Below are 27,715 nucleotides of genomic sequence, written 5' to 3'. Positions count from 1 at the left end.
GTGTGTGTGTGTGTGTGTGTGTGTGTGTGTGTGTGTGTACTTGTTTTGACTACAGAATGAGTACCATTTGCACCATGGTTACCATCAAAGTGAGGTCTTTGATGTAAAGTGAGGACCTCTTCACTGTCCTCACTTTACAGTTAGGTTTAGAGTTATGGTGTGAATTAAGTTCTAGTTCAGGTTAGGGTTAACTATGGTTAATTTTAGGGAAAATGTCTGGGTTAGGCATAAATGCAGTTACAAAAATGAATGGAAGTCAATACTAAGTCCTCAGTTTGGTGCAAATACAAGGAGGTGTGTGCACGTGTCTCCTCCTGCCTTTTTTTGACTGTTTGCCCCTTTCTCTTTCCTCTCACCATTCGTTACAAAGCTGTAGTCCTTGGCTCGACCACTCAAGGTCATTTCCATGGAGACTTCAGTCCTCGGGGGCTGTGTGTATGAGGAACTGTGGATCAAGGGGGGGCGGGGTGAGTTGGGTCTGGGCTCCAGGACTACAGTGGGCTCCCTTTCCAGAAGCAGGTTTACTACCTTTGGGGGAAAAAAAAAACACTTGTAAATTGCCTTCAATATGTGTAAAGTACATCACAGCCAACACTGACAATATTGTGCAGTAGTATCTATTTTTTTAGCACTGAGATGTCTAAACAATCAACACAGTGATAAGCTTTATGGTGTAAAAAATATGATGCTATCTTGTTGTGGTTCAGCTATTTTATATGATGTGTTCTGATTGCAGCAAGGTTTAAATAAATAAATGACATAAGCAACTCTATATAAAAGATAAAAATGCAAGAAAAACGTAGCATATTTGACATAAACACATGTAGTTTGAAGCGTTTTCGCTCTAAAATAGAACACCCGTGCAATTAATTGTGTTTTCCCGTAAATGTAAATGTATTTGTATGTGAGTGTGTCTGTGTGTTCATGTTTTCTGCCCGTACCTCCCCTGTCCTCTTCAGGCACTCAACAGCATGCTGGTGACTCACTCCCCTCAGGTTGGAGCCGTCGACCTCCAACAGTCTGTCACCTGTCATGTGCGCAAACATAAAATCTCGTCGTAATTAGCGACAACGAAATGTAAATGGTCTGCGAGCATGCTGGCKGACGGGCTTGTCAACAAATCTGAAAATCATTCGCGCTCACTGAAACGTAAAGCATGCAGACACCAAAGGTGCGCTTTTTATTCAAGCGGCAAACAAGACGACTGAACAGTCTATTCATCAGAACTTTGGGGTATTATGTAAATGATGTGAAAGGTTGTTTTTCAAAACAAAACACACACAAAATGAGAAACGGAAACAATTTACAGCATTGACGCATTCCTTTGAATTGAGTGATTTTAGGCGACATATTGTGTAGATTACCGATCTGAATGCGCCCATCTTGTTCAGCAGAACCTCCAGGCACCAAACTCTTGATGTAAACGCCTCCGTTCTGCACACTTGTGTTTTTCCCACCCTTATAAAAACAGAAATTTCAAAGAGGTAAATAATAAATGTCATGTAACTCATCTAAATCATTATTATTTTGGTAGTGGGCTGTGACGTCACTATGGTTTTGTGTAAATTTGTCGACATGACTTGTAACATTTAACACAAACTGTTGTAAAACGTAAAAAAAAATCATAGAATGTAATACTTATAGACTTAAAAAGGGTAAAAACTCACAGCAACACTCATTCCAAGGCTACCACGGCTTTTCTTTAACTCCACACTAAAACGCTCCCCTGTTTTAAGGCTGAAGACGGACGGAGACTTTGGACAAACATCCTGCGAGTAAAGATGCAGAAGAACCTAAATGTTAAAGCATTGCAATCAATTCATGGTTTATTAATAAAATAAAATAAATAAAACATGCGTAGTTTATTTTACTTGCTTCTATTCTTATTTACAAAATGACAAGTGTCTATCTACTGCAAAAAGTTGATGACAAGCTTTATCCCGTTTATCTGAGATCTTAAAGTGCATGTGATGTCAAATTTTGGTAATAAACATGAATGAATKTTTTTGAAAGATAACATTAATAACATATTGCAAAACAAATTTCACGTTGCTGAGATGAACGGTTGTTGAGAAATTTACATGTGAAGAAACAGGAAGTGATGTCAAAGGAGAATGTCAGCATGTAAACAAAGCGTATCTTATGCATCTTTAGATTATTTTTAGTCGCTAACAGAGAGAGACGAAGAACAGTTAAAGTTTTAAAAATGTTTTAATAAACAGAGTTTATTTTGTTAATGAGTTCCCCTCTGATGTCACTTCCTGTTTCACTTTGGCTGAGCCAAATTCAAAGGAAAATAGGCCACTTATTTGACAAAATGGGTAAAATCATGTGYACTATGCCAATTTTCTTAAGTATAAAGATCCTTTGTTTGACTTTTTGTATTTGAAGGATAGGCATGTCACAGGCACTTTAAGAGTCGGTACGGGTCGACCTGCTGCTAATTGATAAACATGTGGCTTGGCAACAAAGTCAATTACCTTTGACTGAATGAACAATGGTTCCTACCTGAGCATCGTGTATTCGAACCACAGGAATGTGAAGCTTCCTGTTCTGTTTTGGGGTTGCCATGTTGGACAGTGTGATGGCCTCCTCCAGCTCCTCTATGAGGGGGCGGAACTCCGTGCCGCTCAGGGTGGTCTGCGATCCAAAACTCCTCTCCAGTGACAAACCAAGAGTACTCTGACTCAAAGAGCTCTGTCTCTCCTTCAGCAAATCTGACCAGAAAAACAGTCATCACATACCTGACTGTTGTTATCACCAACACACGAAGTGATACAAAGAAGGCACCATTAATTCAGCTCTTACATTTAGGCTGGGACACGATAAGCTCCACCTCCTCAGGACTATTCTGTAAGATGGCAGCAGCATCACTGAACGTCACTCCTTCCAAACTCGTTTTGTTTAGCGAGATGAGGCGTCCACCTGCAAAATCAAACAGGAACATGCCCCCACAGAACCCACGGTTGTTACAACGTGGCCTCCACCACTTGCAATGACGTGATTTTCACAATGTTTGTTTAGAAACAGTGAGGCAGAAGCTTCCAGCTCCTGTTTCCGTTGCTTCATACCAGGTTTGATTCTTCCATCTTTATCTGCGGGTCCATCAGGCACAATGGATGCAATAAAAATCCCAAGGTCGAGTTTTCCTGTATTGTCTTCGCCCACTATCACAAACCCTGCAACGCAGCCAGACAAAACGCGAAGCTGAATGTYTCCTGAATAAGATTAAGTTCCACTAAGAGACATTCTTGCCTTTATCGTTACATTAAATTTGCATTGAATGGGTCTAAATGAACTCACCAAAACCCAATTTGGAATCTTTCTTCAATGTCACACAAACTATTTCTCTCTCTGGTGGAGTCCTTGTTGGTGTATCAACTAGAGAAAGCAAAAACAAGTTATTTGGAAGGAAGATAAGCCCTTCTATAACATAAATTGAAGAACTTATTAGACGTAATTGCTTATACATGGAGGATTCAAATGATAACACTTGATTTAACATTCATTTTTCCTGTGATTTTTCAGATTTCTGCATGTTTACATTAAAAATAGTCACCTTTTAAAGATGATGAGGCATCGGAGTCCTGTTTGTGTAGCGATACACTGGACAACCTTCTGGGAATAGTCTCTGGAGTGCTATAACACATTTGCATGGTTGCATTAGGTTTCATCTTAATGTTTCTCTAGCAATAAGGTGAATCTTATCATCATCATCATCATCATTCAGGAGCTACCTCCAACACTGTCGCTCCTTCGCATCCCTGAGGTCTCTTGTTTCAGACAGCTCCTTGGTCATCTCTCGCCTCAGCTCTCTGTGCTGGCAAAGTCGAGCTTCCAGTTTGGCAGTAAGGTCATCGCAAGACTTGGAGAGGGAATCCGGCTGACCGGGTGTCAAACCTACATGGTTCAACATGCCCTCCGAGCAAGAAATCCGCTTCAGGCTCATGTTACGAGCCCTGTAAGCAGAGATGCTTTCATCTGGTGAGAGAAAGAAAAATCACGTCCTTGTTTATGTCCTTCTTCAACATGTCATCGGTGTTAAAGCCAGTTTTTCTCACCRGGGATCATAGTGTGGTTGAGCTGTCGTGACGTCATCTCACTGTGAAACTTGTGCTGAGCTGAGCAGAGGTTYAGGAGGTATTGTGCTATTTTTGAGCTTTCTGTCACGAAGCTGTGCTTTTTCCCGCTGGGCCCACCGCACTCTATAATCAGCTTACGCCGCTGAAAGACAAATAGAAAGTAATGARCACTGATCTTCCATTGTAAATGAGCTACAAAACTACAAGTTATAAAAAAAMCTAACAAACAGAAAAATAAAACCTTTAACAGATGAGCCAAACACAAGTACAGCATTTGGGTTCCTTAGTTAACAACGAAAAACCGTTAAAAGATTTTGTCTGGTTGTCTGGTCTTGTTAAGGCCCTGTCACACTATAACATTTTAGACAACTTATGCCAACTTAAGAAGTTTGTTTTTTTTGTTTAAATTACTAATCAAAGTTACCGGTATGTATTTGATCAATTCGTTACCATGGCTAAAAGAGGCTTCCAGTAATTTTTTTTTAATTCCATCTTCAACGTAGATGTCATTAAAATGTTCATAAGTTGTCTAAAACGTTATAGTGTGACAGGGTCTTTAACAAGCATCGGTGGAGTGAAGCAGTTCTAGGGAGTTTGGGGGCACAACATTTTGTAAAAAAAAAAAAAAAACTACTCTAAAGTATGTATTTTCCAGCCATTTGAAGAGCATTTTACTAAATTCTTGGGATKAACAAAACAACATAAATTCAGTATTTTATGAATGTAGAACAATGAAAAACAGACTTTAACACAAACTTTRTATTAGATCATAACTGAAACTTCCACTATCCTTCTTTTGTTTTGTATTTACACCCTGAGTTACCAGTGGTTAGTCTTGACAGCATCATATAATACTTTTATCACAAAACATCCTCCATATAACAAAAACAAATTATCTTTATAAACTTGTATAACCAGTGATTATTCTACAGACTAAATCAACTATACTCTGATAAAAATTTACTCTTTTTTTTATCCCCCATTTGTGGTGACCCCTAGAAGGACAATGCCCTTAGCATTGGCCTATACTGCCTATGCCACGGGCCAACTTTGCATTAATCATAACCTAATTTCAGCTTTAAATGCTTAGCATGTCATTAAATTATTTTTTTTGACATAYTACACATATAAACAGAAGAAAAAGAAACTTATTTCACCCCAGTGGATATGGAATCCGTTTCCCTCCATAAGAAGCGCCTGGTGACAGTTCGCAGGTGGTTCTTTGTCTCGTACACGATGATCCCTTTGGCACATACTCCCAAAACTAACTCTCCAATCAGTGGCCTTTTCTCTCTTCCCACACGGTGGAACATCACCCCGTACTCTGGTAACTGCTGGACAATCTGAAGGGCAAACATTTTTTTAAGATTAGCTGTCAAGTAAAATGAGTATTAAATTTCAAAATATTTGCTTTAACTCCTTCACAACGTACAGCTGTATGCTTTGTGATTTCAGCATTTTGCAAGGTAAGGCGTAATGTAAAAAAAAGCAAGATATAAATCATGGGATGTAGTGTGTTTTTGTGTGGAAGTTTGATTACCTTTAGGAACTCAATTTCTGCCTCTTCTGGCAGTAAATGTGCATGGCTTGCATGCAGTCTTGGCAACTCCTCCCTGATACTGGGAAGGGCAAGTTTCTCCAACATCCTCCTTGATACATAATGCTCTGGCTGGTAATAGTCCTTACCGTACAACTAGATTGACAAAAACACAATCAAGCATGCTGTAGCACCACTGATATATGATAGTGACATATAAAATGTGATCTTTTCTGTGTACCTCTGGCATGTAATCACCAAACTCAGCCTGCAAAGCAAGAGCAGCCAGGAACAAGCCCGTCTCCTCATTACAGTACAGCCTGTCTTCGATGATATCCTTACGAAGCTGTAAGTAATACTGGTGACGAGTCAGTCTATGTCTACAAAGCACGAAAATAAAAAACAAAACAGATGAACACATAGGCGTCATTTACTGACTGGGTTTATCTACAAATAAAAATGAAGTAAACCATGAGACCAAAGCTGCACTTACAGAACAAAAGTGATGTCATCAACAAAGAATTTGACCCGGAGATAGACCAAAAAGGAAGATATCTGCCCTTTTTTCCAACTGTCTGGAGCAACTTTGGAGATTTTGGTTTCGTGATCCAAAAAGAAGTATTCATCATCTGCAAAAATGCCATAAAAATCCCTTTTCAAAGTCGACATTTTGTTGAATAATACCACCAGGCAACCATGCAAACCAATTTTGATATGGAATGAATTTTTCAAAACAGTGATGAAGTCAAACTCAGATTAAGTCCCACACAGCATGTCCTCTTACCATCTAAGAAGGAAAGACCAAAGTAAAAGTGCTCCACCAAGTTTGCGTGAGCCACCACCATGTCAAACACATCTCGTGCTCTGGATTTAATGTCACAGCGAACAACCACGTACTGCCCGTTAGCCATCACTACAGTCACTTCTCTCTGAGAAAAACTCGAATGGCCCTTTCTGGACTGTGGTGTGCAAACACAGAGATACGCATGCACATAAAACAACAAGAGACACACTGAGAGGAACATGCGATACCACAAACAGATAGCTCAACATGCAAGAACTGAAGAGATATAGTGAAAAAACAGTACATTAATTGGGAGAAGATAGACAAAAAAGGAAAACGACAAAAAAATCGTTAATTTACCACAATAGATCCTGGAAGCTCAAGCAGAACTTGCTGCTCATCTGGCATCCTGATGAACTCAGGACCCAACAGCTGGGGGAAAAAAACATTTTCTGTAAAAACTTTCTTCTCCCAACGCTCTTCCGGTTTCAGTCTTGATTTTACCTTAGCTTTCCTCTGGCTCAGGCTGAGMGAAGACTCGCTGAAGGTGATGGACGGACTGTGAGATCTGCCCGACGTCTTGGGAGAGAAGTCGTGTTGGGGGCTCCGACCGACCCAGCTGCAGTTGCTGTCCCTGCGATGCGCCCTGCGAGGAAGCCTGATGCGCAAAAAGAAATGGACGGGTTGAGGAAAAGCAGTGCAGACAAGTGGGGAAAGTTAAACCTTTCTTTCAAAGTCATCAAGCCTGATCGGGGTGGGGAATTTGTATGTATGTTACAATGTGATGCAAGTACATGCCTCTCTAGTGACGACTGGTACAGCAGCGTGGGAGAGCTTCGTGGTCTTTGCCTCCAAGGTCTTTGAGGTAAACTCCCTGCACCACAGAAATAAAATATACTACTTGAAAAAGGATAGATGTTAGAGTTGAAAAATATTTCGTTATACACACGAGAACAACATTTATTGGAAAGAGATAATCTTCCAGGTGACTTGTGACATTTYTTTTTGTCCTGTGTGTACCTGATTTTGAATCAGAGTCCGTTGAATACCTTCTACCTTCAGCACTTCCTTCACTGAAGTCTGACAACGGCCCCCTTTTTCCTGTCAGCCAGGTGGGAGATGAAATATGACAGAAAGATGTTTCATTTCCGTCCGTCTCTGTGCTCCTCTAAGACTCTGAGATGTTTGAACGGGTTTAGCCTGGAGCATCCTCCGCTCCGTGTATCTGATTATTGGCTCTCACTGCAGCCTAATCCTGGGCTTGCTTTAGGCTAAGATTTTAATCCCATTGACCTCCACGGTGTCTTGAGTCAAGAGAAAGATGACAGAAAGTCCTATCTATAAATATGTAGATGAGAATTGCTGAATTGGTTTGTGAGAACAGGGAGCAAATGTTTAGAAGAATTTCTACTTTTTCCCCCTTTTTTTGTTAAACATCTCAGAATCGTAGACAGGGTTTAATTTCAGTTATCTGCTCACTGTGCTTATTATGGAAGACAATGTGTGATAACTTTAAAACCTGATGGCTTCATGCAAACATAAAACCCCATTCAGACCTGGTATTTCAATCTGCCTTTAGCAATGAGATTAAATTTAGATTGTGCTAACTACAYATGTGAATGACCATATCAGTAATGAAAATGTTTTCACTCAGACCCACTAAAACAAAATCCAAACTGTGATCTTTGAAAGCCAAATGGTATAGAGAAATCCAATAATTTTGATGTATTAGTTTGTACTGATGCTCTAATTGGTTGAGTACACTCAAAAAAACAGTTGTGTTGGATTTACTGAACTTTCAAATTTTTCTTTAAAAATAAAAGTGAAAGTTGCTTTACACGTAYTCAGTGATGGACAAAGTTCCCCTAAAGCACTAAATTACTAATAGGGGAAATAATTTCCCGATTAGTGCTTCAGGGCTTTTGCTAATTTCTTAATTCTTTAGCAAATTAGCACTTGCAAAATTTATGGGCTAAATTTATAAGCACTGAGTTCTTTAAATAGTATTGATCAATTTTATTGTCAACAGCTGAGTGTGAAAGCTGTCAGGCGTCTTGGTCATATGCGTGTCACTTATCCACTAGATCAGTGGTTTTCAAACTTTTTTGCTTCCGACCCAGAAAATATCAGTTGCAGACACTCATGACCCCAGATATTACTTGTATGCAAACTTTGCTAATAACACTGTTAAACATGGGAATAACTATAAACAAACCTAGTAACTATGGTMCTAATTTTTATTCATTTATGATTATTTTTTAGAAATTGGAATAATCAAGATGAATATCTTCCATTAGCATTTTTTGCATTTTAATTGATGTCTGGAAATCATCTGGGGACACTCACTTGATGTTTTGGTCCTGACCCCAACTTTGGGAACCACTACACCAGATGAAATATTAACAATATTTTGCACACAGAAAATATTGCCTCGTGTTGTTCCATGGGTCAGCTGGGCTTTTAGTGCTTTAGAATTAACTTTTGCTAATTTTTTTAAGTGTGTCGGTGCTTTAGAATTAGGAACCTAAATATTAAAGTTAGTACTTTAGGGTTGGTGCAGCTAGTTTTTAGATTAGTGCTGCCCACCACTGAACTGATGCATTTCAGCTGAGTGGATATTCTTGACATAACTTAGTTACCGTAAGTAAATCCAACTATCTGTTTTTGCAGTGTATGTTTTGTTTTCACTGAGTGCGTTCCTGCATTTGCATACCAGCATTGCATATTAGTGTATCTTGAAAACTACTGAAGTAAACTCTTTCAAACTGCACCATGTGATAAAGTTTAGGACATTTTTATGTTTGACTTCATGATTTACCATGAGTATCTTTAACCACTGAATTCTATTCATCCTAAGACAAAATAGAACAAAGTTATCAAGACTTAACTTTACAAAAACTGACTCAAACAACTGAAATAATGTTTAATTAACATAGTTCAGATGTTTGAATGTATATTAATTTTTAGAGTAACGTCATCGGACCTGATGATGACCTGTTATTTGTGCACCAACAGCCCTCTAGATGAAAACTGTTGTCTGATCCAAAAACATTTTGGGGAACACATTTAACTGGCAAGTGTGACTCTCATCTGACCACTTACAATCAAATCAACAAAGATGGATGTATAATGCCAAGTCTGAACAGGGCCTACAGATCTGCTTTAAAAATCTTGCATGCAAACACCTTTTTTTTGGGATTTGAGCTCAGATTTTTTTCCTTTCTCGTTTGATAATCTTCATCTGATTCATATTTACAGACACTGATTGTTTGTGAGAACTGTGATCCCAAGTGGTTAAATAGAAGGCAACTCGACATCTTCTCTTTTGTTTTTTTTTTCAGCTCCAAGAAACAAGAGTTGCCTTCAATAAAACCCATTTTGGAGTACCACCGCTGAGAATACACTTCTATGTTATTTAATATTCATGCTCACTATGAAGTCTCTCCCTGATCATCTGGCTCCTCCCACTCAGAGGGATGTTGCTGTCTGGCAGAGAACTATGGTCCATCTAAAAAAAAGAGAGAGAGAGAGAAAAGGGGGGAGAAAAGCTGCTGTTGACAACTATTCGAACTTGATTAGATTTTTGTCATAATGCGGWTGCGATTCAGCTTTCGTTTCTGACACATACTGTATAACATGGGCTGCAGAGAAGCTCTAATGCCAACAGGGAGGAACATGCTGTCGGTAGATATCTACGACTCACTGATTCGTGGAAAACCTCCTCCACAAGTTGTTTAATGACTTTGGCGGGGGGCGTCAGGGTGGAGGCTTTGTGCTGGGACTCGCAGGCTTCCAGGATGGAGATGAGATTTAGCCTGCGGTGGGCCAGGTCCTCGCACATGCTGAGGAGGAGGCTGTTGAGATGGTCACTCAACTGGACTGGCTGACGAGGACAGAGAGAAAAAAAAACTTTTGAATGGCCGGGTGGAGGGGGAAAGTACTGAAACATCATTGAGAGTGTGGTTTCAGAGGCTCCCACCTGATTTGGAGGAAGGTGGAAATCAACCGACCAGTAGAGAGTCATTCCCAGCGAGTACACCAGCATCTGTGTGACAGAATGAACTGGATGAGAACAAACTATAGAATAAAAGACAGGCAGCTAATTCTGGAATAAAACTTTGCTTATATATATGTACAGTATATTAGTGGTGCAACGATACAGAAAATTCACAATTCGGTTCGGTTCAATACTTTAGTCTCACGGTTTGATATTATTTTGAAACAAAAAAGAGAAACTTCCATGTCCATTTTAACTTGTAATTTCTTTGAATTAATTATGAACATTTGTTTAATCTCAAAAGYACAGTTTTTTTATTAAATGTTGCTGAAAAAGCAAGTTTCTCAGTGGATCTGCGCTCAACAATGCAGCCTAGGTGAAGTAGTCGAACACAGATCCTCTGATCCTTCAACACAGAGCATCTTCAGAAGACAAGCTGATAAAATAAATGTTAAAAATCAGTATTGTTCGATACAAGTGTGTATTGAACCTAAAGCACTGTAATGAACGGTTCGATATGGGTACATGTATTGTTGCACCCCATATACACACACATAAACACACACATATACACACACATATACACACATGATGATGAAATAAATGTTATATAGAACAGAAGTCCTATCTATGATAAATAAATAACCTGTCTCCAAATCTTTGGTGTTCTTTAAAAAAATACTACATTTTTACCAAATGAGTGAACTTCAAACCTTGAATATTTTACTCTTTTTTTTWGTTTTTAATACATAGTTTATCCCCTCTAGGTACTCGCATGTATCTTTTCATGGTAATCACAACCTTTCTTTAAAATACTACTTGTATTTACGCTTTTCTGACCTAATTTTGTGAGAATTTTCTATCTCATTGTAATCACATTTTTAAAATGTATGTATTTGTGGTTATTCTAATGTCCTTTTTTGCTGTTTGGCARTTGTTTCTCTTTGATGAAAACGTGTGTGAACATAAGAGAATATTTAAACCTCGACATAAACTGGGCGTGTCATAATGTATTTTAATCGTAATTTTAGTTTTTGTTTAGAATACCATGATTTATTTTTCAAAACTGCCAATTTTAGCCACTAGGTGGTGCGTTTAYGCTTTAGTTGACCTTCAGTTCCTGATGTTCTGAGATTTTGCACTCACAGGAGAAACATAAAACAAAATAAAACATCAGTTTGTGACAGCACTGACTGGAAACTGATTCATCCTAGTCAGGTGGAAGGTTCCTGACAAAAAAAAAAAAAAGCCAAATGACCTCAATTTTAGCATCYAGAAGCTTGTCATTATCACTTTTATTTCAGGTATTAGGACCCATGCACTGACCTTATCTGTGGCAGGTTTTGTTGAGCCGGCACGGTCCTGCAGCATCTCTGGAGCAGCAAAGGCAGAAACCTCATCTGATAGGCCACAGTTCTTAAATGCTAAGGTACCAGTGGCTGACAGCAGCAAGGAGGTGGGGCTTATGATATTGCACATATTGTTATGACCTGAAATGAGAAAAAGAATACACAAAATATAATGTTTACAATCACGTTTCTACTGTTCCACTGTAAAGTCCATTTTAGTGAAACTAAAAGACAGAATAAAAAAAAATGTGTCAGAGTGTTAAAACAGTGTGTGAGTCAGCAATGATGGGGGCAATCATGAACGCTTTACCCTTATAAGAGACATCCATTAAACACTCTGCAGCGCCCAGCAGTAGGGACCAGACCTCCTCCTCCAGAAGAGGTCCCCCTCGAGCCTCCAGGACTTCAGCTAATGTGACAAATGTGCTGCTCATTCTGCCCACATTCCACACACACACCTGGAAACACAAAATACACGAAAACGGGTCAATTATTACGCCTTTTCTAAAGATAAAAATCTGTAGACAGAAAGGTTTTCTTGCAAATTAGAAAAGGTGCAAAATCCATTCACTGGATTTAAATAAGATAATAGATAAAGTGTTTCAGCTGGAATAAACTGTACATTTAAATATTGCAAATGCAAACAGAAGGATTCTTTATAGCTGCTAAATCCGAGGTTAGGATTTCTCTATACGTCAAAAAAGGACACAAATGACCACAATGTTGTGAACAGAACAGGCTCAGAAATAAGAGAATGAAAATGAATGCAAACATGCAAGCAACTCAATTACCCAAGTGTTGTCAGAGTGACAGCTGTGGTTCATAAAACTCAACTATTGTGCTGATTTCACCAGATGACACGCGTGTTTCTCTTTGTGTGGATCTGAATCTCTCAGACCTATAGTTTAATAAGCTTTCTTCTTCTGATAGTTCCTTCCAGCTCGGCTCATCCGAGGCTTACGAGATTACACGTGAGGAAAAATAAAACAAATGTCCACATCACTAATAAAACCGCAACATTTAATTCAAAATAAAGTGATGTAGCTATAAAGAGAAATGCAAAACCGTGCTTGCATAAGAGTGTTCTTGTTATGACGTGGAAGTAGGTGCTCCACGCACCCACCCAGGCCTGAACAGAACTTCAGCAGCTGGTGTTTCCACATACAGTGGTCTGTTTACAAAAACCAAGCCACGATTTTTAAAAAACATTTCTCTCCTATGCTGACATGACAATCATAGGCTGAAGAACTATGTGTGTAAATAAGCTATACATCTCTCTCTCTGATTTCTCATGAGCACATGCAAACTCATTCCACTTCCAACCTATTATTTCAAATGTGATTTTTACAAAAGACTCAAAATCTCTTTGATTCCTTAAGTTTAATATTCTCTACATGTTTGRAACTATAATTTGATAATAAATCTTTAATCTCTAAATATATGACAGTGATGCAGAGACAGACAGAAGGAGAGGGGTGTTCTGGGTAAATTAGGACAACATGCCTTTTGTATGGGTCTCATACTTCTTCCTGACAGGAGGACAATAAAACCMGATGATGCAAACTGCTACAACATCAGCCTCAAGCCTTATGTTTTTATTTCCATACAAATGGTTTTGTTCAGAAAGGCTCTGTTGTGCTGCTTTTAAAAAAATAAATAACTTTATTTGCAGTGCTGTGAAAGCTGAGSCCAGGCCTATCTCATTTCATCTCCAATCTCCATGATCAACAACAGAACAATCTAAATATACACATCCACTGGAACTGAGCAAACTATGAGCAAATAATTTTAAAAAAAAAGCAGTGTCTATAGTAAATTACCTGGCAGCATATGTAGCCTGTGTTCTCGGTCTGCTTCTGTTCAGAGCTCCCAGCACAGATCCAAAGTAATCTCTGTGATCATCGCAGTGCTGCTGTGATGTCCTCGCAGTGAACGCTGCTCGCTCCTGGCAGGTGATCCATCAGTGACATGAACTGAACATGGTGCCCGAATCATTTGCTCCGTTTCTCCCCCTTCTCCCTCCCAATCTGAAGATCGGAAACTTTTTTTCCTCTCTTTTCTTCCTTCCTTTCTTTTTTTGGGGCCCCAGTGAACTGACGCTATTCTTAGCTTCTCGCCTTTAAACACTTGATTGGATTAACATGGAGGTTTGACAGCGGACAGGTCAGAGCCACCAACAGCGCGTGGCGTGAGATCAGCTACACCGATTTAACCAAATCCGTCTGACGCCCAAAGGTGCGGTGGATCCACGGGTTAGGTGCGCTGGATGCTGCTACGGAGAACCTGGGAAGGACAAACCATCCTGCTCCGGCTGAAGGGCTGCTCCCCGACGATGATCATCACACTGCGGGCTCTCTTCGAACAGGGGGTAAGACGCCGTAGTAGCTCTGTGTCTTGCGGCGGAAGTCGTCGCTGGGACGTTTGTCCATGCCGCTGCGCTCAGCTGCTTCCTGCAGGCCACAAGGTATCTGCGCAGGGACGGGAGGGTTAGGAAGAAAGAGAGAGAGAGAAAAAAAAGGGGAAAGAAAACAAACAAAAAATATCCAAGGTGAAGAGGTAAAATTGACACTGCTCAGCGCCGAGTTCACGCAGTTTTGCTGRATGTCCTCCTTGGCACTGTTTTTGAAGTCACATGCGCAGAGCATGGCACGGTTGTAGCGTACAGATCTGATGCATGAGCTGTAGATGGTGCCCTCACGTTATCTAAGCTGTGCACACTCCTGCAGACTCCTGCAGAAATGATCCTATCAGCTGAAACAAAACAGCCAGAATGTGACAGATTTAGCTCTGACAATGAAAATGATTCACTTAGAAGCAATTTGTCACTGTTTATACTCAGGAAACCAACCTACAAACTAACTGAAACTGTATTGAACACATTATTTTTATAGCATATAAAATATGACTTATGTGAAACATTTAAATCATAATTTATGTATAAACTTGGGACAAAAAGGACATTTGTGTTTGGTAGATGATTTTGTTGTTGTAATAATGGCAATTAATCAGATACTGTTGAAAAGCCTGTAATTTCCATTTCAAATGGTGCCGCATTTGTAAGGAACATGCTTTCGTGGGATGAGCAGTATGCTGAGTGGGCTGTGCACATGAAAAGTTAGCAAAATCTTCTCTGCCAAACAGCTTATTTTTTCTATTGCTATTAACACTATATTGTCTTGTTGTAATTTTGTGTGTTGAATTATTTTCACCATATGCTGACGSTGAACGTTTGAGTTGCTGGTTGATTTTGTTTTGCGAGTATGGGGTCGATATTAAAAGTTTATACTTCTTTCTGCTCCTTTTCATTCATGAATTCTTTCTAACTCAGTTTTGTTTTCCCTGACTGGTTTTKTATGCATCGTTGTTTATTTTATTTTTCGTTTCATTTTTATTATTTATTTTTTATTGGATGACTTGTTTTTATTTTTGCTATTATTTTCTAATTACATCTTTTTTATTATTGGATTTCTGTTTTAATTATTGGATGACTTGYTGTTTTGTACTCATATTTCAATTCATGATTGAAACAAACCAACAAACAAACAAACAAACACTTGTCGTAAACTTATGCAGTCTGGTGTCGTAACAAAATTTAATGCCAAGAAGCATTGTTACAACAAAGAAATAATCTACCAAACACTAATTTTCTATATTTTGTTCCTAATGAGCTGTTTCTTGTAATCTTTTGAAGGTATACTACTGTAATTGCAAAGTCATGAGAACCCAACAAACATAAACCAAAGAAAATAACATCTGCTCAATATTTTCCCATACTGATGGTTAATGTGTCTAACAATGAAATAATTTGTAAACAGAACGTTGTCCGAGTTTATCATCTCACTCAAGCTTTCCTCTTTTATTTCTTATTTGGTTGCAGATTAACTCTTAGATTTGCACCTGAGTGGTGGTTGGTTTTGGGTTGGGCAAATTTAGGAGTGGYCATTGCCCCCACATGCCCTCCCTTATCGGCACCTCTGTTAAAAACAATCAGTGTTGTGTCAACCCACAACTTTGCAAAGAAATGTTCTTAAACTGAACTTTTAGACACTTTAGTATTATTATGAACACTTGAATTAAAAAAAATACTAACAAATAGCATATTTGACATTTAAATTAATTAAACGATTAAAGTTCTGTTTCTGGTTTAAGACCATTTAATTCGGTTTTCCTAAAAACACGACCCTCAAATATTGTTTTTCTTGCTGTAGATATTTTTTTTCTTGGGGCTTGTTGTTTTGTTTTGTCTTGTCTTTTTTTTTTAGCACATACAATTTAGTGTTGTGGTCAATTAAAATGACTGTAGCCCTGGAAAAGCTATGCAACAATTCAAAAGAAAACCTGTAGAAATTTAATATATGTCTTCTTTATAATGACATGAAGTCTATCTCTTTGGATGTAAAATATAAAGTCTTTTTATGTATAAAACATTTTCACAGTACTGCATAMCCTGTACTCATCAGTGACTTCAAATAATGCAGTTATAAACAAACAGTCATGAAATATATGTGGTAAAGAAAGAAAGAAAAAAATCTGTTTAGTTTTTTGGGGACATTCACTTGAATCTCTGATAGTTCACAGCTTTTAGTAAATTATATAACACCCCCCCCACCCCCATGACTCCCCTCATTTTATTGTTTTGATCAAAGATGAGTGAAACCCACAACCAGCATTCAGCCTCATTTTCCTCACATTTAAAAACTGGAGACCGAACAATAACAAACCTTGCAAACTGCAGTCTGTGCAGACATGGAAGATAAAATAGCAAGAGGAGGGGGAAATGAAATCAATTTGCAAACGGAAGTGAACCCAAAACCTTTTATTTATTTATTTATTTATTTCTGTTTGTACACTGAGGCGGAAGGAAGGAAGGGAGGAAGGATGGAGGCGGTGGGTGTGTCCCTCTCTGAGACGCATGCCCCGTGCGCACTGCGCGTCCTGGCCTGTCAGTAGCAGCCAGATGGAGACGTAGGCAATGAGTTTGGTGAGGTCACGTATTTTTAAGCCGCACAACGGGATAAATCATCCTTCGGCGGCGGCATAAACAAACAAGCAGCCGCTCCGGGACGTTGTTTTGGCAGGCCGCGGATCGTGTGTTGCTTTGATGAGAGGTAAGATGGTGTGTGTGTGTGTGTGTGTGGTGGGGGGTTCGCATCGTACAGCGCCTCAGACGTGCTCATTGTTTGGCCGTGGGGGGAGGGTCGTGTAAATCGCTGAGTGCACGCTTCTTAACTAACCTCTAAAAACACAGATTCTGTGCTTCTAGAGTCGAAACATCCGCACACGGTTCGGTTCGGGTACAGAGACAGACCGCGCCTGTCAAAACCACGATCCCGGTGCCATGATCGCAGGAATAATGTCCTCTCTTGTTGCAGTCAGTGTGTGTCCGGCCGGCTGGCTGCTTTATATTAATCTGGCTGCATCAGATCACTTCAGCCTGCATGGCTGCTTTCTGCGGTAATCAGTCCTTTTTTTTTTTTTTTTTTTAACCTGCAGTCGTCTCCAGCAGGAAGACAGTGGAGAGGTCATGTGGTCAAAGAGATGCAGGAGAGACGGATAATGACGGGCTGATGGCTGCGATGGAGATGTAGAGAAGCAGTTTCCTATTTGTCCTCTATCTGTCAGCTGCCATTTCTGCTCTGCATGCATCACAGTGGGGTTGTGCTATATAACAGGAAACGCACACAGTCATAGGAATACGCCTGCTGGCTGTGTGATGGAGGCTGTTTTCTCTGTAAAAGTGGATGTTTAATGCTGCTTTGATGAAAGTATTATATAATTTGTTAATATTTTGCAATGGTTTTCTAGACATGTGACRTAGTTGGATGCTCCAGTCCTGGACGATTTTTGTGAGAACTTACAAGATAACCACAATTGCAGTTTTCTGGCAGATCTTCAAAAGGCCTGACCTGCTGGTTCTGATTTTGGCCGATACCATTTTTTYAAACGTTATAAGGTCACCATACACCTTCAATATTCCAATCTTATTCTTAGGGGTGCACTGATTACAGTTTTCTGGCCAATCAGCGATCTTTAAAAGGCCTGATCTGCCAATTCCTATTTTGACCAATACCAATATTTTAAATAGCGTATGCTGACAGGTGATAAGGGTACACCTTCAATGTTTCAGTCTTGTTTTATTGAAAAACACTGATCCGTGAAACAATACTTACTTGTTTTATAGTGCTCACAGCAGAGCAAAAGGGAACAGTGTCTGATTTTCAGACCTCGGAGGTAGATGAAAAGGCGATACTTTCCACCAATCTTATCGGCCAATCTGCACTCCTACTTATTTTTAGGGGTGTAAATCACTAGCTTTATCACGATATATCGATTTGTTTGGATGCCAATTTGATATTTGTTGATATCACAAAGTCTTTCACGATACGATTGCGATTCAGTTCAATTCACAAGTCTGCGATTGATATAATGCAATATCGTATGGYCATCTAACACAATGACTGTGATAGATGGGCCTACGGTATTGATCTACGTCGAGCGTATGATGACGATATAGATCGATATTTTCATTTTGTCTTGATATAATTGAATCATGAACCGATACATCAATATGGATCAATGTACTGTTACACTCCTACTTATTTTATTGAAAAACATTGAACATTGAAACAATACAAACTTGTTTTAATTGGACATTAAGTAGTGCATACAGCAGAGCAAAAGGGGACAGTGGCTAATTTTCAGACCTTTGTGGAGGTAGATGAGAAGCAGATCTTTTCCACCAAACTTACTGAAGTATTGGCTGATCTCCAATGTCTCAAAATTAAGGAAATTGGGTGCCCCGGCTTATATTATTAAAAACATTGAACRAYACCCTTGAAACAATACAAACCTGTTGTAATTGGACAACAGCCCTCTCTCRCAGAGCAAAAGGGGACAATAGCTGATTTTCAGACTTTTCCTTAGGTATATAATGTAAGTATTGGCCTAAAATTAAGGAAAATGGGTGCACCCCTAATTTGAGTGTGTATTTGGGAAGCCATTTGATAAATCCTCACTTTTTAACAAACAATAGGAGTTTAGCCAAACCGAAGAAGAGCATTCTTCACTAACGTTGCAGTATTGTTCCTCTAAAATTCTGCAGCTGACACTTTAAACGTGAACAAGTTAGATATTTTTATTTGTCGTTGTACATGTTAAACAGGCTGTTTGGAATGCTCTCACAAGATAAGAATTCAGGGTTAGAAAAATAAAAGCAGCAAAATGGGTTTAAATTTATAATTAATTTCAGGGGGATGTGTTGATGCAGCAAGCAGTCATGTGCATCGGTACATAAGCTCGTAGCAGGCACGTTGATATTACCACTAAAGGAATTTGTGTCATGAGATTTGCCCGACTTTAATTATCTTTATTGACAGCCAGTATTGAGAAATTAACACAATTATGTGCCCATCACAGGAAATACATTGTCATGTGCTTTCTTGTGTGCAACATAAAACAAAACAAAAAGAAGCAGCATTTCTATTTTCATTCTGCGAAGGAGGTGGATGTTCTGGACGTCTTTGTGACGTCGGCGGAACAGACGGGGAGCTGACTCACTTCATTCTGCCAATTATACCCCTCATATGGAGTTAGCGTCCGGAGCGTGGACGGATGGGGAAGGGTTGTCGATCTGTTTGTGTGAGAGAAGGATTTGTTCTTCGTGCGAGCTGAAACAGTTGTTGAATCTTCGTTAGGTGGGTTCACAGCAACGCGTTAGTTAGAAGGCGGTGGTGGAACCGAGCTGGAGCTCTGGGCTAGGATCCAAACTCCGAGGAATTATCACTGAGCTTGGTTTTCCAGAGTGGCAGCCTCTCTCTCCTGGAGTTGTGTTTCATGTGATGGTGTGCAGACAATCCGCCCGCTGTTCCGCCATYGCCGAGGATGACATCTAATCTTCCGCCGATGCGTTTGCAGAGTTGCTGATTTAAGAAACTGCAGTGCTCGAGTGTGAAATGCAGCAGTGTTGTTTTTTTCCACTTTCTAATCTGTTTTCTCAGGTGCAGAGATTTTCATYAGCTTTTCCTTTTTTTATTTTGTATTTACCACTCTGTTCATCAGCCATATTTAGTCTGACATGCAAATTTAATTCCATGTGCATCTTCTTTTTCTTCTTGGCAGAGGACATTTTTTGATGCGCAGAAAGTGGTAATCGAAGAATTTGCAATGAACAGAAACAGGAGAGACAGAGACTTCTACAGTCTCGATGTTGGGGATTCAACGTTCACAGTTCTGAAGCGATACCAGAATCTAAGACCCATTGGTTCGGGAGCACAGGGAATCGTCTGGTGAGTGATTTATGCATTCTTTTCAACACGTGTATATTTCCATACATTTTCCAGACCTATCAATAGTTAGCTAACAGCTACACGCTTGAAATACGGGTCACGTTCTTCCTGCACGTCGCTGAAACATTCCTGAGAATCAACAAATATTTTTACGTCACCTTCCGTTAGAGAGAAAACTGAGAAGGCTCTCCACGCTGCCTGTAAATTTAGCACCTTTCGGGCCACACTTGAGGCTTGTTAGAGAATGAAATCCCATTTGCGACCGAGTCTAAAACTAATTTGCTTCTTGCTCCTCAGCTCTGCCTATGATCAAACCCTTGAACAAAATGTTGCCATCAAGAAGCTGAGTCGACCGTTTCAGAACCAGACCCATGCCAAGAGGGCGTACAGAGAACTAGTCCTAATGAAATGTGTCAATCACAAAAATGTAAGTGTGCAGCTATTTTCAGATGCATTGCATTTCGCAAGTGAACAATATGACCGTCAATCATAATGACACAATTTTGATTATTATTATTATTTTTCATCCACAGATTATCGGCCTGTTAAATGTATTTACGCCACAAAAATCATTAGAAGAGTTCCAAGATGTGTAAGTCAACAGTTTGAGCTCAACGTTAAATTAGAGCTCATCATACGTGTTGCCATTCAAACCCCCTCCCGAACCCTGAACTGTCTCTGTCCTGTCAGATACTTGGTGATGGAGCTGATGGATGCTAACCTGTGCCAGGTCATTCAGATGGAGCTGGACCACGAGCGGCTGTCCTATCTGCTCTATCAGATGCTGTGTGGTATCAAACACCTCCACTCTGCCGGCATCATCCACAGGGTAAGCGGCGCTCCGACACCAGGCTAACGTTCGAAAGTGTGAAGTCCCGAACCATTAAACCTGATGCGAGACATGACACTAAAGCGTGAGGGCAAACAGTCAGCTGACACCATGTTAGGAAACTGTTCACATGAGTAATTGTCATGTGAACAGGGGGGGATTTGAAGAAATGTTTTAGTCATTTAGATACTGATTTTAGAAGCACTACACCATTGTTTTCCTTTTTAAGTATTGACTTTTATAATCTATTGTTTGACTATTGTTATGTCTTCATTAAAATAGTTTAGATACATGCCCGAAACACCATCACAACACATAATAAACCGTTATAAATGCATTAGGAAAGATATTTTCTGAACGAGTTGCCTGCGATTCAGCCGTAGGCCAGCAGTGGGCGTAACAGGCACTGAAGATCCTGTATATATATATGCCGGGACTTCCGGTTTTCATTCAGCGTGKGTTTCATGACTGACTGATCAGCATTAAACCTCCGTTCACTCCAGTCACTGGTGTTGTAAGGTGCTTTTCTCTTCACATTTTAATCTATTCAACATTTAAGTGGTTTTGTCTCGATTTTAGTTAACGAACACTAAATTTTCTCACAAAACAACCATACTTTCAGAAAACAGGATTTAAGATGTCTGCTGGTTTTTGTTTTTTTTATTTTTTTGTACAGGGATACAATTAAATCATTTGTGTAAAATGGCCTTGGGTAAATAAAGAAAGACTGGATTTGTTGCAGCTGTTTATAAAGCTGTTATCAGCTGGTCTAGACAGCTAACCTCCAAACTGACTATGGCAGGCGACTGTATCATTTCTCTTGAAGGGAACCAAGGCCCGTGTCTATTTCTCACAGTTTGAAAGAAAATGATCCATATCCAACATAAATTACAATGTGTTGTGTAATTTTGCTAACAGGCAAAGAAAATATGTGATTTTCAGCTGCATCGTTTGTAACAGAAATCACACATAAGATAAATAATAAATACAAATGGCATCATGGCAACAAATTCTCATCACTGCTAACGGATCAAATATGATTATTCTTGTAAAAAAAAAACTAAAGTTTATTCCTATTATATTTTAAAAAGAACAATATTATTAGCAAAGTGAAGGTGCAAGCAAACACTATAAGATTATAAGATTTCTTCTTTCTGCTGCCTTTCATTTTATTTGTGATTTGTATTTTTTCTGTAAATAGAATTGGTTTTGCTTTTAAACAAAATGAATAAATGATTAAAAAATGCTAATGGAAAAAAATAAGATTAAATGCCAATTGATTTGTTTGGATCTGTGGAAAATCCATTAATGGGCAAATCGTTACTGCACAGAAATGCAGACAGAGAATTTCCTGCTTATATATGAGCTCAATTATATTCTGACTTTTACAAACAAACAATCAGGCCTTGTCATTTTGGTATTCATTTTGTTTTAAAATAGTGGCTTTGACGATTTTGACGTAATTTGACAAAGCTCTTGCTTATTTGACTTATAATTTCTGTAGGACCTAAAGCCCAGTAATATAGTTGTCAAGTCCGATTGTACACTGAAGATTTTGGACTTCGGCTTGGCCCGGACAGCTGCCACAGGCCTCCTGATGACACCGTATGTGGTTACACGCTACTACAGAGCGCCTGAAGTCATTCTGGGTATGGGCTACCAGGCTAATGGTGAGTAATGGCCTTAAAGCWACATCTGCTTCTCAAGTAAATTGGCAGTGTCGCTGTTGATTTTTTAGTGCATGAAATAACGATACAACTGTGGGGAATTTTTACACAATCTGTTATTATTTGTATTCAGGCAGCTGAAGATAAATCTTGCTGTTAACACTCTAAACTATGCATGTTGTGTAAAATGAGAATTAATGATGGGGAAATGTTCCTTAASAAGCTTCTCACATGTAACCAGCAGGTTGTTTTGCATTCATGACTTCTTATTGGCTTTTTTTTTATTATGTTCCACTTCAATAGTGGACATTTGGTCTGTGGGCTGCATTCTGGCAGAAATGGTTCGCCATAAAATCCTCTTCCCAGGAAGGGACTGTATCCTTCTGTTTGAGCTGCTTCCTCTTGTTTATGGTTTTTGGGATTTTCTAAATGTTTTCCCACGTTTGTCTCTGGGCGTTTTTTTTTTTTTTTTTTTTGTGTTCCAGGCTGTTTAATAAAAGCTCATATACTGCAGCATGTTTTATTTAAGCATTAATTAGCTGTAGATTTTCTTATAGTTATTTGCTCAGTGGTGCACCGCATTGTTGCTGCACCGACTCCATTTTCATCATCGCACCTCAGCCATTCCATTTGCATTCCTCTCAGTTTGTTTTATTTTTGTTATGTCTTCCTCTCTTTACCATTTGTTTGCATGTCCGCCACTCTGTCTTCCTAACGTCCACCTCCAGTGGATGTATGGTCAGTGGGCTGCATAGCTGCCGAGATGGTCAGGGGAAGCGTGTTGTTCCCCGGCACTGATCGTATCCTTCCTTCCCTCTCACTTTCATCGTTTCATAATGAAGAGATCTGCCACCATCCTGAGAGTTTCCTCTGTCATTCTGCCGTTCCCACCCATCACATCCTCCATGACCTACATGCTTGCCGTGCTGCACCCATCTTAGGCATTTTCTGGCAAGATTAATTGGAGCAGTCGCACGGTTATTGGATTTTTGCAGTTTTGTCTGTAAACCCTTCATAATCCTCTATAGATTGCTGAAAATTGCTTTTATTTTTGTCTAAAATGGCTAAAAAGACATACAAGGTAAAATTTGAGACCTGATTGCAGCTAAACCGTTTGACTTTTAATCCTAAATCCATTTAATTCACTGCTACAAATTAGGTTGTTTGGTTTAGGAGTGTGTGTGTGAGTTTGTGTGTTGAAGAGAGCTGCCTGTGTGTGTGTGTGTCGACCTCAAAGAAAGCTAAATGTCATGCTGCCCTTCTGGTGCGTTGCAGTCTGAGTGTGCGTCTGTGTTCGCGTGCGGCTCTTTCCTTGAATATTTTGAATTCAGACATCGACCAGTGGAACAAGGTAATCGAGCAGCTCGGCACGCCGTCTCAGGAGTTTCTAATGAAGCTGAATCACTCGGTGAGAACGTACGTGGAGAACAGGCCGCGGTACTCCGGCTACAGCTTCGAGAAACTCTTCCCAGATGTGCTCTTCCCGGCCGACTCTGATCACAACAAACTGAAAGGTAGAGGGAAAAAAAATCGATCAAAACACAGAATTGATCATTTCTGCCTTGATGATAAATGGCCTCGTTTCTCATCTTCTTGTTTTTTTTTTCTTGTTCCCCCTCAGCGAGCCAAGCCCGAGATCTTTTATCCAAGATGTTAGTGATTGATGCATCCAAGCGTATCTCTGTAGACGAAGCCCTGCAGCACCCGTACATTAACGTTTGGTACGATCCAGCTGAAGTGGAAGCAGTAAGTTGATCACATAGACTTCGTTTTATTAGTTGGCATTTATTTTGAAATATCAGTCTTCCATTTCAGTCTTTGTCCCGTATTTTTTCACAGCCACCTCCAAAGTTCTCAGACAAACAGCTGGATGAGAGGGAGCACACAGTGGAGGAATGGAAAGGTTAGTCAGCACAATCGACTCAACCACACTCAGTTTATCAGTGTCAGATTAAATGTATCTACTAATCAAATTTACTTCACAGAACAAGAAACAACTACAGCTCAAATGTATCGAGATACCTTATTTAAGAAATACCTAATACAAGGGCTATTCAACTAGCGGCCCGTGGGCCACATCCGGCCCGCGAGTGACCAAAATTTGGCCCGCTAATTGGTTGATTCACTTAAGCCCAAACCCCCTGCTTTCTACTTTAATTACTCAAAATTCTTTTAGCTGGACATAGACATGTTTGGTATCTACAGAAACGTCAGAACCTTGGCTACAAGCTAATAAAAATCATTTCAGTGAACACCCAAGACAGTTAAAACTACAAGCAGTTGAAAATAAAACTATTAAAGTGAAAATAAAATTGGTTTAAAAAATTTGGCAGGTCAGATATGTCAAAATATTATTTGTGGTAATATGCATATTTTTGTTTTTGTTTTATTATCCTTACTTTTAATGATGCACTTGCGACCTGTCCAGGTGCTGGATAGGGGCACCAGTGACCCTGAAAGGAAGAAACGGGTATAGATAATGGATGGATGAGTCATTACTTTTATTACATTGTATCACAGCTCCTCCTCTGATTGGCAGGGGCAGTGGACCTTGAGTAATGGGAAGCACCTCGGTGCAGTGATATAATCAGTGCTCCACTAACCATTTCTCTCTCTGTGCTTCTCCAGGTAACTCCTTGGTTTTTTTTTTGTTCTAGGTTGGATTTTGGATTTATTTAGATTTATGTTGATAACAAAACTGTTTTAGTTGGCCTTTACCTTGTCTCCCCTCATTTTTGTTATGGGCCATGGGTTGGCCTGTGACAAATGGGGGCTCGTCCGGGATTTGAACCCTGGACCTCTCTTATTCTGTATGTTGTATTCATGATGAAATGCAGCAAAAATAAACTATTTCAAAGGTAACAGATCTTTGTAATACTTTGTTTAATTACATAATGACTTGCTGGATGTTCGGCCCCTCAGCTGTTGGCCTGCAGCAACTGTGGCCCCCTGGAGCAATTTAGTTGAGTAGCTCTGCCTTATGCATTGGCTAGATTTTCTGCTGAATCATACTTAACTGAAACTTACAGTTTGACCAATAAAAAAGTAAACCATTTTAGATAAGGATTTCATGTGACTTTTTTGTGATTAGAGTTGTTGATGTGGATAGCTAACATCTGCTGCCACTTACAGTTTTAGTCAAATATCTGTAAAATTGACTGAGTTATGGGCATTTTTGTGTTTGCAAAGGTTGATCWGCTCTAGCAGCCTTATTAAATTGGGTTGACTCAAACTTCTACTCAGTCGTAGATGTACACCCAGTAACTATTTTCTGAGAATTTCATTAAAGTCTATCCAGCGGTTCACGAGATAATTTCTCTAACAGACGGGCAATGCTTGAACAGTTAAAGGGCTAGGATTGTGTTGAGCACAGAGGAGACGTGTGATCCTGAGTAAATATCACTTTCATTTGTGCTGCAAGATGAGCTCATACCAGCCCCCCTCAGGTGAAAATGACCCCTCACTCATTTTTAGAAGGGTCACAGCAGCAAAGCCGGCCGAAATTAGAAACATGGTGGTGTTTGGACTATTCAGTATGCAGTCTATCCCAGCTATACAGAAAAATAAATGACACCCTAGAAGACAACCATGGAGCACTYCTCTCTGTGTTCTCAGTTTTACTTGACCTTTTGCTGTTTTTTTTCTCCTCCAGAATTAATTTATAAAGAAGTGAGCGAATGGGAGGAACGAACAAAAAATGGAGTGATAAGGGGTCAGCCGTCTCCTTTAGGTGAGTAGTTTCTGTAAATTGGATTAGAAAAGTGGAAATGTGAGCAGTAAATTAATAGTATTTTTGTTTTCGAGGGATGCATGTTTATTATTTAAAATGTCTTCATAACTTCATAACATTATCACTTTAGAACTGAAAATAAAATACAAGAATAATGATTTTGACTTTAACTGTAAGCTCACTGAATGCACAATTAATGCAAAGAATGAAAAATAAATTAGCTGATTTGTACATTTATAGTAAATCGAGGCAAAATCTTAAGTTTAAGTGGCGATGGATCATCACTAGTGAAACAGAAATACAGTATATACTGTATTGAAATAATTTACTGTCTTTGAGTTGCATTTTAAACAAAATGTTTAAGTCCAAAAGCAAAATTCAGATTTTTGTTAATCAGCTATGATGAAGCATTTGCTTCTGAAATACAGAATATTAATATTAAACAGAAAATCAAGGGTTCATATTTTCCCTGCTCTCTGCAAATTACACTYAAATCTCTACTTTTATCAGCCTTTATTGGGTTATTTCAGCCTAATTATAGTACCGGTACATTTTACTTTAGAAGCAGATTTTTTTTACAGTTAACATTTCACAAATGGAACATCTTCTAGGTAACATGTTTACCAATCACATCTGCAGTTTATACACTCTGCATCTACTTTCTAACCTGAAATATGTTTCTTTTAATCTCACTTTTCATGTTGTTGTTTTTTTCTTTGTGTTCAACCAAAACATAGATCTCTTCCAGAAGGAGCAGAATTTTGTCTGGTCAGTCTTTGTTGCAGCTGAGTAAAGCATGGCTGCACAACTGTGCTGAGAGATGCACATTTTTTAGTTGTTTTGTTTGTGCAGCATTTCATTAATGCAGACTTTTTTTTATTTTTCTACATCTTTTTTAAATTAGATATGTTTAATATGGTGAGGTTGAGAAAACACTTTAGGCATAGATTTAGAGTTTTTTTTCTTATTATAACCAAATATCACTCCTATTTAAAATAGGTATTTTAAGTTTTTTACATTTTCTAGTTGGGATAAATTTGCTTTTAGAAAACACAGCCTGTGCATGTCTTTTTCTTTAACACTCACGTTTTCAGTGGAGTGTCTTGGCTTTATAGGTTTGTGGGGGTACAAATGGACATGTTGGTTTATATTACGTCTAAAATATATTTATTTTATTGTATCGCATTCTTAACTAAATTTGAACTGCTAATAGTTGAGATGAATACATTAGCCACATATATAATTACAGTGGTGGGCAGCACTAATCTAAAAATTAGTTCCACTGGCCCTAAAACACTAACTCAAATATTTAGGTCCCCTAATTCTAAAGCACTAATGCACTGAAAGTTTTCACAAAAGCTAATTCTAAAGCACTAGAATAACCCAGTCGACCCATGAACATTCTTCAACGACAACATGAGTCACATATTGCCATGTTGCTCTCTTAAAGTGCCT

General features: G+C 39.1%; 2 protein-coding genes across 3 annotated transcripts in view; one reads left to right on the top strand and one right to left on the bottom strand.

The window, feature by feature from the left end:
• The window catches only part of ptpn20 (protein tyrosine phosphatase non-receptor type 20), a 33,236-nt gene extending 19,503 nt beyond the window's left edge, over positions 1 to 13,733 (bottom strand). Inside the window, exons 1-26 of one of the 2 annotated variants that reach the window (XM_014018516.1) lie at positions 13,570 to 13,733; positions 12,060 to 12,207; positions 11,727 to 11,890; positions 10,383 to 10,448; positions 10,107 to 10,286; positions 9,836 to 9,911; positions 7,424 to 7,504; positions 7,202 to 7,277; positions 6,908 to 7,061; positions 6,764 to 6,835; positions 6,404 to 6,578; positions 6,113 to 6,248; positions 5,861 to 5,999; positions 5,623 to 5,775; positions 5,240 to 5,425; positions 4,062 to 4,224; positions 3,738 to 3,981; positions 3,560 to 3,639; positions 3,304 to 3,381; positions 3,072 to 3,179; positions 2,809 to 2,925; positions 2,509 to 2,717; positions 1,668 to 1,793; positions 1,365 to 1,458; positions 942 to 1,027; positions 357 to 528 (exon numbers count right to left, since the gene is read on the bottom strand). In XM_014018516.1, the coding sequence (XP_013873970.1) occupies positions 357 to 528; positions 942 to 1,027; positions 1,365 to 1,458; positions 1,668 to 1,793; positions 2,509 to 2,717; positions 2,809 to 2,925; positions 3,072 to 3,179; positions 3,304 to 3,381; positions 3,560 to 3,639; positions 3,738 to 3,981; positions 4,062 to 4,224; positions 5,240 to 5,425; positions 5,623 to 5,775; positions 5,861 to 5,999; positions 6,113 to 6,248; positions 6,404 to 6,578; positions 6,764 to 6,835; positions 6,908 to 7,061; positions 7,202 to 7,277; positions 7,424 to 7,504; positions 9,836 to 9,911; positions 10,107 to 10,286; positions 10,383 to 10,448; positions 11,727 to 11,890; positions 12,060 to 12,183 (3,259 nt within the window). In that variant the 5' untranslated portion in view covers positions 12,184 to 12,207; positions 13,570 to 13,733. The remainder of the gene's footprint in view (positions 1 to 356; positions 529 to 941; positions 1,028 to 1,364; positions 1,459 to 1,667; positions 1,794 to 2,508; positions 2,718 to 2,808; positions 2,926 to 3,071; positions 3,180 to 3,303; positions 3,382 to 3,559; positions 3,640 to 3,737; positions 3,982 to 4,061; positions 4,225 to 5,239; positions 5,426 to 5,622; positions 5,776 to 5,860; positions 6,000 to 6,112; positions 6,249 to 6,403; positions 6,579 to 6,763; positions 6,836 to 6,907; positions 7,062 to 7,201; positions 7,278 to 7,423; positions 7,505 to 9,835; positions 9,912 to 10,106; positions 10,287 to 10,382; positions 10,449 to 11,726; positions 11,891 to 12,059; positions 12,208 to 13,569) is intronic. The other variant, XM_014018591.1, reaches the window with a different exon arrangement.
• Positions 13,734 to 14,004: 271 nt separating this feature from the next.
• On the top strand, positions 14,005 to 26,260 carry mapk8a (mitogen-activated protein kinase 8a; the record flags this gene model as incomplete). The annotated part of the gene is given in 11 exon segments (XM_014018702.1): positions 14,005 to 14,117; positions 19,868 to 20,034; positions 20,332 to 20,461; positions 20,568 to 20,626; positions 20,725 to 20,863; positions 22,368 to 22,533; positions 22,834 to 22,905; positions 23,862 to 24,044; positions 24,152 to 24,276; positions 24,370 to 24,433; positions 26,183 to 26,260. Coding segments are annotated over 11 exon segments (1,285 nt in total), but the record flags the coding sequence as incomplete, so codon positions are not given.
• Between the last annotated feature and the right edge of the window lie 1,455 nt (positions 26,261 to 27,715).

The sequence above is a fragment of the Austrofundulus limnaeus genome, unplaced genomic scaffold (assembly GCF_001266775.1).
Source record: "Austrofundulus limnaeus strain Quisiro unplaced genomic scaffold, Austrofundulus_limnaeus-1.0 Scaffold0, whole genome shotgun sequence".
NCBI classification, from domain to species: Eukaryota; Metazoa; Chordata; class Actinopteri; order Cyprinodontiformes; family Rivulidae; genus Austrofundulus; species Austrofundulus limnaeus.
This window is presented reverse-complemented; position numbering and strand designations above follow the sequence as displayed.